The sequence below is a fragment of the Brachycentrus maculatus genome, unplaced genomic scaffold (genome assembly GCF_059751285.1).
Source record: "Brachycentrus maculatus isolate JH-2025_06_01 unplaced genomic scaffold, ASM5975128v1 h1tg000176l, whole genome shotgun sequence".
In the NCBI taxonomy this organism is placed as follows: domain Eukaryota; kingdom Metazoa; phylum Arthropoda; class Insecta; order Trichoptera; family Brachycentridae; genus Brachycentrus; species Brachycentrus maculatus.
Window position 1 is genome coordinate 616,533 of NW_028280928.1, and position 11,522 is coordinate 628,054.

The window sequence follows — 11,522 nt, forward strand, 5'->3', positions numbered from 1 at the left end:
TCAACTGTCAGTGACAGTGACATTAGTGTCATGCAGGTGTCAGTTGTCAGTGAGTGCTGTCATATACTTACATGTTTTCATGTCGTAGGTGGTTTGATCAATAGTTAAAAATTAACAAACTTTCATATTAATTTTGTAAAATGCAGTCTTTAGACGAAAAAACATTTTTGGGATTAGATTGGAGTACACAAAAGGTAAAATATAAAAATAATACGTCTTTAATTTCGCTTTATGTTATAATTTTTATTGTGTTTTTTTATTAGGATAATCATCATTCTGTTACAAAAAAATATTTAGTTTAATTTTCAACGCAATTAAAAATTAAATTGTGAAAGTGTGGAGTCGAACTTAGAAAATCGTTTCACTATTATAGTAATTATTTTTGTTTATTTATGGTTGTATTTTGCTTATTTTTAGTTAAAAGCAATAATCGTGAACAATAAGTTAGAAATTCTTCAAGAAGTAGAAGTCCATTATGACTCAGACCTTGCGGAATACAGGTTTGTTAATTAACTTCTTATTTCCCTGTGTCATTTCTTCACCAATTGACTTGAAAGTAAAATTATCATTTCATTAGCTGATCACATTGTTCTTTTACTTAAAGCTGATAATATTTTTCTGTAGGCATTAAAATTTATTTAATTTTGATGTGCCTTCCTATGACTTTTTTTATCCATAAAAAAATAAAACCCTTACTTATTTTAACCCTTATCCGCACCCAATAGTGCATAGGGCACTGCATCGAATTGACGCAGTGTTATCTTGATCATTCCTTACATGAAGGCAAGGTGATCACTCTTGTGCTTCAGGAACCAGTCCAGGGTAATATTAAATAAATATTACAGTGTAAAATCACTAATATTAATTTTCACTTCCCTGAGAATCGAACCCGGGACCTCCAGCACGGTAGCCAAACATGCTGACCATTACACCACGGAGGCGGAATAAAAATGTAAAAATATTGCTAGAGTCCATTAAAGACTATTAGAGTGATAAAATTCTATGCAAGTGTTGCAAATGGATAATTTTGTAATAAAATAGATTATCTTTTACTAGTTATACTCCCAAAATTTTCATAAGAATTTTTATTAATCTCATAAAAAATTTAACTACCAAAATAATTTTTCTCAACGTGTCCTAAGAAATGATGATCATTTTTAATTTTAATTTTCATAGAACCAATGGGGGTGTATTAAAAAGGGAAAAAGGAGAAGTGTTTTCCCCCCCATTAATGTGGGTGAAGGCACTGGATATGGCATTAGATCGCCTGACATTAGATGGAGCTGATTTCTACCAAGTTGCCGCCCTCTCTGGTGCTGCTCAGGTGATTATATGACCGGCTGAAATTGCTTGTTATAACCGTTACTCGTCATATCCGTTAATAGGTATTATTATTAACATACCCATCACATGAAGACATGAAGTATCTGTATCAGTCACATATATAACACAATAAATCACAATTTAAAAAAATACACTATTCACCCGTTACACACATGTCATATTTTTCTGTAAATCCACTTTTCCTATAAAATTTGGAAAATTGTGCATTTCTTTGGGTACGAAACCATTGCAGCAAAGCTTCATCAACATTCGTACGATCACAGTTCCTGATTTTTTTGAGTGTCTGTGATGTTCTTTTCAAATGTACATAAATAAAAATATATTTTTAATTTCCGTAATGTTGACACCGTGAATGATGAAAACTTTTTACACACTTTAACATTTTTGTTCCACATTCTATTTCACAAATAATTTCCACCCCAAATTTTTGCTCGGTATAGCCGAGAAGTAGCTTGTTATAACCGTGAATAAATGTATGGAAAATCATAAACCAAAATGCCAACGGACATATCCTCATTATATCCGAGATCTCTCTATAACCGTGCTCGTAATAACCAAGTCCTACTGTAATTTAAAACAAACAACCATCTTTAGCCTATATTTCATATTTAAAATGAACAAACTCACTACAAATACATTTTTCAAACAGATTAAAATGCATCCATAAAAAAGTGTTATTTGTACCCAGTTTGGCCATAATTATATAGTATTACCGGAGGCGTACATTCTGTATAGGCAGAAAAGCATAGCATACCCTGGATTACTCGCGTTCCATATTAAAACACGGTCATGTTTGTTTTGTGCCTACTACGCCTCACCCAACCCTTCTGTCTACCCTAATTAAAAACTCTGTGCACGCCACTGTGTGTGACCATATTCTGGTTTATTGAGCATATATTTTTACTGACTATAATGCCACAGATTAATAACTGTTTTTATTTTATTTAATAGCAACATGGATCAGTGTGGTGGGCAAAAAGCTCACAAAATCTTCTGTCGAACCTTGATAACTCCAGATTTATGTACGAGCAGCTTGGAATGGCATTCTCGCTCTTAGAAAGCCCTATTTGGATGGACACCAGTACGAAACAGTGGTGTGATAAATTGGAAAATGCAGTGGGAGGATCAGAGGTAACTTACATTTTTTAATTTTTAATTACTCCTTGATACTTGCATATGCACAATATGTTAGTTCAGTTTGTATTTATCTACTTACCAAGTTTTCAGAAACTTTTTGTGAGACGTACCCTTCTCTTTGTCTGGACGACCACTATATACAAACAATAAGGAGTCAGAACCAATTTACATCCTTCAATGTTAATATTATTTTTATATTTAATAATAATAAATTTATTTAGGAACTGGCCAAGAGAACTGGATCCCGTGCTTATGAAAGATTCACCGGCAGCCAAATAGGAAAGATATATGACAACAAACGCAGATTATATGAGACTACAGAACGTATTTCGCTTGTCAGTTCATTCGGCTGCTCACTGTTTTTGGGTAAGATTGCTCCTTTGGACATCTCCGATGCTTCTGGAATGAACTTACTAGACATACACACCAAGAAATGGGATGAAACTTGTCTTAAGGTAATTAGTAACTCAAATAATTTACTAATGAATTCCCAAACTGTTCCAAGTTACACACTTTTCCTAGATAAATGTGTTACTACTTTGAAATATTGTTAGAGACATTTCTTGGTGGAACTGCTTTTTACATAGTAAAACAACAACTATATAGTTTTTTTCCTGTATATACTACAACTATATAGAAATTCGTGTCTCTTATTTAAAAAATGATAGCTGTAGAGCCGTCATAATGAGAAGTGCAGCATCTACAAATTATGTAGTTCTGAGAAAATGGATGAAACAAAAATATTGATATTTCAAATTTATGAAATATGGATATACTAAAGATAAATATAATATATATATATATATATATATATATATATATATATATATATATATATATATATATATATATATATATATATATATATATATATATATATATATATATATATATATATATATATATATATATATATATATATATATATATATATATATATATATATATATATATATATATATATATATATATATATATATATATATATATTAAATTATTAAGGCTCTTGCAGTCCAGATACTACATTGTTTTCTTTTACAAATAGTAGAAAATTTTATGCTGAATTCAATTCATGTCGTTTTATATTTATTTATATTTTAGATTTTATATGTTTATTTCATAATCCAAGGTATTATGCAGTATAATTTCATATCTTATCTATGATATAATTATTGAGTAATTATAATCAGGCATTATTAACTTTATGACCCATATGTCGCTTTAATTGATAACCTATTACTTATCTTTTGTCTCTTAATAATTCCAGGCCTGTGGAGACAATAGCTTAGCGGACAAACTAGGAGAGCCGGTACCTTCCCAAGAATGTATTGGCCCTATATCTTCATATTTTGTGGAGAGGTTTGGCTTTAACGAGGCATGCAAAGTTATATCCTTCACTGGAGATAATCCTTCATCTGTAGCAGGTATAAAATCATTATCGGCGTTTAAAATATAATATTACCTTTTGTATCAAATTTACTCAGTTCACAAAATGTCATAACCAGAATTTTTGTATGTTATCTACACCTAGAGGGCAAAACAAATGTTTTGAATAAAGATGAATAACATTGAATGACGTAACAAGTTTTAAGATAAAGTTATTTAATATTAGTGCGAGTTCAAAAACATTTCAGATAATGGCCAATAATTTTTCTGACCTTGATTCATTATCTCAGAATTTATGTGAATAAATTTGTCTTTCAATGATATTCTCAACCAATTTTTTTTATTAAATCAATTTTCAAAGCTTAGTTCCATACTTAACCATTTCACAGTTCGGGCAGTCTTTTCTATGTTTATGTTTTCTTTGTTTTTATTAGTCAATAAAAACAAATACCGTAGAGCTTTGATGTGTTACTTGAGCCCAGTACAAAAAAAATATTAAATTGTGGTATGGATCGAAGTATCGTGACAATAAGTGTCACCTGTCAGGGAAACAATGAATCATGTCGATACATTCATTATTGTAGACCAAATACAGATTTAATTTTGTTTTTGTACTGGGCTCAAGTAACACATCAAAGTTCAAGTAGCCCCGTTCTACGGTACTTTAAAAAAAATCCTTGGGCAAATCAATACAGAGAAGTCGGAATATGATTTAACCGAACAGCACTCGGACTCATCACTTCAATGTGAACTCCTTGCCCGAGTCACACTCGGGCCAAACTGGGAACTGGTTAAATAAGTACATAATATGATTATTCTTTTACTCAGGCATGAGGCTCTCTCACGGCTGGGTGGTGGTAAGCCTGGGCACCAGCGACACCCTGCTGCTGTGGCTGGAGCACCCTCGCACCGTGCAGTCGGGCCACGTGATGTGCAGCCCCACGGATGCCTCCTCCCACTTCGCGCTGCTCTGCTTCAGCAACGGGTCCCTGGTGCGCGAGGCCGCTCGCGACCGCCTCGCTGACTGCTCCTGGGACACCTTCAACTCCATGCTGGAGAGCACTCCGAGAGGGAACTTTGGCAATATAGGTATGTCGTTCCCCTCCGTAATGTAGCAGTCAGCGCGTTTGGCTACGGTGCTAGAGGTTCCGGGTTCGATTTTCAAGAGGGTAGTAAATGTAAGCGTTTTACACTGTGATATTTATTTAATATTTCCCTGAAACTTAAGACTGATCACCTCGCCTTCATGTATTTAATGATCAAGATTATACACTGCTTTTATATGATGTAGTGCCCTTTGCACCTCAGAAATTAGAAAACATATTTGGAAATTCAAAAAAAAAAAAACATTTTATTGATTAAAACTGCTTTTATATGATGTAGTGCCCTTTGCACCTCAGCAAGTAGAAAACATTTGGAAATTTAAAAAAAACTAACATTTTATTGATTAAAACTGCTTTTATATGATGTAGTGCCCTTTGCACCTCAGCAAGTAGAAAACATTTGGAAATTTAAAAAAAACTAACATTTTATTGATAAAAACTGCTTTTATATGATGTAGTGCCCTTTGTACCTCAGCAAGTAGAAAACATATTTGGAAATTTAAAAAAAAACTAATATCTTATTTCACTGATTATAAGAATGCTTCAAATGGTTTAATTCAGGTCTATTCTTCGACACCCCCGAGATAGTCCCGATGGGAGCCGGTTCTGGAAGATGGCTATGGGGTCGCAATGGAGCTTCCCTTACAAAGATGACCCCCGAAACTGAAGTCAGGGCTCTCTTAGAGGGACAATTTCTTGCCAGACGGGCACACGCCGAGGAAATGGGATTCCAAATTGGTAATAAGAAAATAATATTTTTCATCTAAAGATTAATGCTTGATCAATTGGCCTATAAACTTTAATATAATTTTATGTGATTCCAGACAGTGACACTAAGATCCTAGCAACAGGAGGAGCCTCTCAGAATAAAGCTCTTCTCCAAGTTCTAGCTGATGTATTCAATGCTCCAGTTTACGTTCAGGTTAGTATTGGTTTCTGAGAAAACCTTTAATTTTTAGTTAGGTCTAGGATTCCTAAAAATATATAAAAGTATGGCAGTAATTTTTTAAATAAAAATATATACACATGTATGTACATAAGAAAAAATAAGTTCCACTGGATAATCGCTAGTACTGATCATTTCAGTATTGTTTGAAAATTATCCTTCTACATATTCGTTTATATCTACCCTTGTGTCTTCCGTATAAACATATGATAAGATAAAGGTTTCACTGATAAGAGTGAAAAATTTATCTCAATTGATTTTCATATTACTTCATTTTTTCTCAAGGGAAGAATGATAAGTAATATGAAAATCAACAGAGAGCGAATGAGACAGGACGTGAATAAATGTATTGCTTTTTTTTAAAGAATGCATGATATTTTATATAATCTTTAGCATATTGTCTATGGCTAAGTTCCATGTTCAGTATCCAAGCTGGCTTAGTTAAGACTTAATACGTCTGTATTTAATTTAATCAGGACTGTGCCAACTCTGCTGTACTGGGAGCAGCATATCGCGCTAGACACGGTCTCCTGTGTACAATGTCCAAAACCGATGAAGAAAAACCCAGTTTCACATCCGCTACAGAAATGGCTCCGCCTCCCACCTTGATCTGTTCTCCATACCTTGACGCAGCTGAAATCTACAACCCGCTGTTGAAGAGATACACAGAACACATTCAGAGCGTTGTCAAAGACAATTTAAAGCAATAACCGCATACTAGATGTAACTCTAACCATAACTATTTTTACTAACAAGCTTTATACTAAAATATCTTTCAAATATATAAATTGTAAATAGGGTATTCTCACTCGGGAGATATCTAATTTAACATACTCTACATATAAAATAAATCGTAGAGTATGTTAATTTGAGTACTTACATACTACATAGTATACAATTTACACAAGCTAGTACGAGTATGGGTTTACAACCCAAAGTGCCCTAGACATTGCTGCTATTCTCCTTTTTCTCTCGTACAATACCTTCTACTTCTTTTCCATTTTCTTTCCCATATAACAATAATTTGTCATCAAACATATTTTATTCCTATATTCGAGAATCTAGAGTGCTTTATTGATCACCCGGCGTTCATTCAATCAATGATCAAGTTAATATTACATTGACCCGATGTGGTACTCTATAAACCACTTGGGTCCAGATAGGGACCAAATAGCATATACAGATTTTTTTATTCTCTTGGCATTTATACAAATCCAAAAATTATTGATTACATTCACTTATTTCATTCTCTAAATTTGGTAAGATATTGCATCATTAAGAATATGCACGTAACATCAAATCACTGTCAAAATTAGCATAAAAAAGTTATTCGCTTCCATTGATACTATACAGTGTGATACAGATCCTTAGATCTTGAAATGAAACTCATAAGGACACGGGGTACAATGTCATTGTGATTTTAGTGTTCTGGCGCCAATTTATAGGAGCAGAATAGTAATCCTTTATAATCTCCTCTATTTCATAATAATTTTAATAAGAATAATACTAATTGTCACGTGATTTTTTTTAGATTAATTTATTTACTAATAAAAAAAGTGATAATGCACTATTGTCGGCATTGATAATAAACGCAGACTATTACTATATGTACTATACTATATAATAAAATAACATTCCAATAAGTACTTATTTTCACATTCCTGATAGTAAAATGTTGATTAAATCTGCAACGTATATATTTTATTAAAGAGATTATATCGAATGTTAATTTCTCAGCAAGAAAAAGAAAAAGCAATACTTAAATATATATATTTTTTTTATCAAATATATAGGTATGTAATGTTATTACACTCTCTTTATCAGTCATTCACTTTATAAAATACCACTTAAACTTTAAGTTTTAAAATAATATTTAAGTTTTCAGTGGTTTGACATAAAGTAAACAATGAATGATATAAGAAGAGTGTTGTACATATTATACCACAATGTTAACAATACTTTTAAAATACAAAATGGTATCTTTGTCCATATTTCTTGTTTAATTTTGCTTTGCTGTGATTTTATTTCGATACTGTGGTAAAAAAAGCAAAATTTTGCTTTAGGCTTTTTGCCAAATTAAATTAAATCATAATGCATTTACACTACGCAATATAATTTTAGATTTGTAACACGTTACTTAAATATTTACACATAGATTTTTATAGTTTTATATTCTACACTGAATTTATAAATAATTAGTATCCTAATGGATTTATACATAATATTTGTGCATTTTATACTACTATAATAAAATAATATGAACCACGTAATTTATTTATATGTATAGATATAGCGTAAAGACCTCAGTTATTGTTATATAAACTGATTTGTTCAGTCAATGTTGATTTACAACTTAACCATTCATCGCATGAATTTAATTGATTTCGTTTTGAATATTGAAAGCATTAACTTTGTGGATCATATTTGATATATTATTTCGAGAAATAAAAATACTTTGTGTTTTGATCCACTCACATTTTTACTAACCAACTAGTTTCGGCAACAACCTGTTGCCCTCTTCAGGGTTTAATTTATCACTCAGTCACAAATTAAACCCTGAAGAGGGCAACAGGTTGTTGCCGAAACTAGTTGGTTAATAAAAATGTGAGTGGATCAAAACACAAAGTATTTTTATTTCTCGAAGTAATTGATTTCATTTATTGATTCAGCAGTCACTTTGTAATAATATCTATCCATCTTGAATTTAAGTTCATCTTGATAAATACTACTTTTTTCAAAAATCTATAGATTACTGATAAATAATTAATATTTACTGACTTAGGGCGTTTGTGCACTATTCTATACGGAATTTTCCGTTTCTTTGGATCGGCGCGTGAACACATTGCGCGTAAATTCGATCACCCATAACTGTCGTAGTTGCTTTTATTTTTCAAAACCGGACTGCCGGACGGTCAAATTCCGTGTAGTGCACAAGCTCACTTACGCTCACAAAATATCATATCCATTAGACAAGAGCTATTTTCACTATTTTTTATAGCTTTGTAATGTAATTACCATACGCCAAACACACATCATGTTTGTCAATTTTTGTATTTAATATTTAAGAACTTTTAAAAATTTACCAGTGGTGAACATTCCATTTTATTTACCTGCGAATCTATTCTGATGTATATTTATACATAAACATTTATTTATTTATTTAATAACTATACACTGTTGATTCCTTTTCAGAATTTTATTGGTTTTGTTCATAATTATATTGAATAATATTGTGTTTTTAAAGAGAATTATTTGTAATGAAATATTGCAAGTTAATTATTGATTTTATTCTCATTTGGGGTCCAACACTCCAAATTTAATATGTGAGAAATGTAACTATACAGGAGGCTAATTTTTTTGTTGCTTTATAACCGTAACCATGTCTATTTTAAATGAAAAATTATGTTGATTTTATGTAAAAATATGAAGAAATAATATATACGAAATTTTGCATAGCTCAATGAGTCGGGAAATGAGAAATAATTTACAGGGTTACAGATTCTAGGTTGAACTCCACTCTGCCACTTATTATTTTTAAACACAAGTCGATTGACTTACCTGAAAATATGTAATATTGAATTGAAATATTTGTATGTGACATAAGAACACATACATTTAAAACAACAAAAAAATGGTAATTTTGCAAAATTTTACTGCAAAGACTATAGTATTTTTTGCCTGGATTATTAAAAGTTAGTCCATTAGATCCATTCTTGCAGAATTGATCACGGTACATTTAATGAAAGTTTTAATAATAATAAAAAAATGTATTTCATTTTTCAGTTTTTACTAAATACTAATCATTGACAGCAACAATTATGTATATTTGTTGCGATTTTCAATATTATTAAGAAAGGACTTTACAAAACTTCCACATTCTATTGATTTTTAATTTGTTACTATACAAACATTACATTTAATGAATAAGTTTTAAATTCTTGAAATTTTTTAATTCTTCTAAATGCTCATGTTTAATTATAAGAAGAATATAACCATTTAACAACAGAATCATTGAGAAATGTCTTCCACTCATATTATTAGAATAAGGCTCAATTTTACAGTTGGTAAGTTAAGAAAAAAAGAATTAGGGCAACTATCAGCTGCATTGGCTGGCTGACAGCAGTAATATTCCACATTTTGCTCATAATAAATATATATATATATATATATATACAATAAAACGTCCAGCTATGACTCCTCGATGTTACAAACAATTAGAGGTACCAACATACAACCCTATGAAAAAATGCCTCAGTTCATTTTCCAAGTTTCAACTATGCCATTACCATCACGTGAAATAGCTTAAAGTAACTTTGAAGATCAAATAGCTTGATTTGCAATCAATGTTTTAACTGTTTGTGTATAACTTATTTTACATTTTTTATTTTAATGTTATTTATATAAATTTTATTTATACAGATTTTACAGAATACGCATCAATAAACTTTATTTACTAACCATTTATTTATTTCATACTCCTCTTTTCCTTTTTTGTTATGTATTACTTAAGTGAATAAAAGGTGCCGACTCAAGACAAAATTAATTCGAGGTACTCATATTCACATGTTCGACAGATAATATATCTACAAAATAGATATTTGGAGAAATCATTATTAACTAATCGTACAAACGATCTCTGATCTTATAGCACTCAACTATTTTTTGTAGAACTGTCAATATGATCACATTGACTGCCAGTGTCAGCCACTGATTGCATCTCATTGGACACCGGAGGCTGACACTGTACCTTACATTGTCATAAAAGGTACAAAGTATCAGCCTCTGGTGGCTGATGAGACATAATTGAAATGCCTTGTGTCGGCCACAAGTGGCTGACACTGGCAGTCAATGTGTTAATAATGACAGTTCTACAAAAAATAGTTGAGTGCTATAAGTTCAAGGATCGTTTGTACGATTAATAAATAATGATTCCTCCAAATATCTGTTTTGTAGATATATTATCTGTCATGTGTTCACAGTAAATGCAATGTGTTAACAGAATGTGTATATGTCGATTTTTAGTAGGACACAAAAACCAAAAAAAGGAAGTTGTTACCTAATATGGTTTTTGGATTCAATCATATACGCCAATCAGTGCACAAATTTGGTTGCATGTTTCTAGCTCCTATTTGACAATTCAATGTCAAAAGCTTAAGCTGGAAAGAAATAGAAACTAAGAAAAGGTTACAGTCACCCTCCCAATAAGGTAACGAAAAAAAAATTCTACTCATTACCCACATCTCTACTGTTAACCAAAATATTTATTTTAAGGAAATAATAAATTCATAAGAAAAATATATATTTTAAATTTATTTTTCTTCAAAATTCATACAATTTATTATATGCTGTAATGGGTCGCAACTTTAATACAAGTAATAAAATTTCTTTAAATATGGAGTACAGCAGTAACTAGATACAGTATGTTACTCATTTGGTATAAAAAATAGGTGGGAAGGTTCACCGACTATATTAATTAACCTCTAAGCTGCTCGATTTCGAGTGTCAAACTTTCCGTCCCGTGCTGGATTATTTCACATTACAATATTTTTGACAAAAAAAACATATTTTTGCCTATTTTTTGTAGTGAAACTTTCGGATATCCATCA

General features: G+C 31.2%; 1 protein-coding gene across 1 annotated transcript; it reads left to right on the forward strand.

Moving 5' to 3' along the window:
* The first annotated feature begins 2 nt into the window (after nucleotides 1–2).
* Nucleotides 3–7,668, forward strand: LOC148308073 (xylulose kinase-like). Its single transcript, XM_088262338.1, has 10 exons — nucleotides 3–194; nucleotides 418–500; nucleotides 1,177–1,324; nucleotides 2,296–2,475; nucleotides 2,703–2,936; nucleotides 3,749–3,905; nucleotides 4,696–4,956; nucleotides 5,532–5,708; nucleotides 5,795–5,892; nucleotides 6,393–7,668. The coding sequence occupies exons 1-10, from the start codon at nucleotides 141–143 to the stop codon at nucleotides 6,624–6,626; spliced, it is 1,626 nt and encodes a 541-aa protein (XP_088118464.1). The 5' UTR covers nucleotides 3–140; the 3' UTR covers nucleotides 6,627–7,668.
* The last annotated feature ends 3,854 nt before the right edge of the window (nucleotides 7,669–11,522 follow it).

Coding starts and splice junctions, on each gene's coding strand:
- LOC148308073 (XM_088262338.1), top strand. CDS start 141: ATGCAGTCTTTAGACGAAAAAACATTTTTGGGATTAGATTGGAGTACA. Junction 4,957..5,531: donor AGGGAACTTTGGCAATATAG/GTATGTCGTTCC, acceptor GGTTTAATTCAG/GTCTATTCTTCGACACCCCC. Junction 5,893..6,392: donor ATGCTCCAGTTTACGTTCAG/GTTAGTATTGGT, acceptor TAATTTAATCAG/GACTGTGCCAACTCTGCTGT.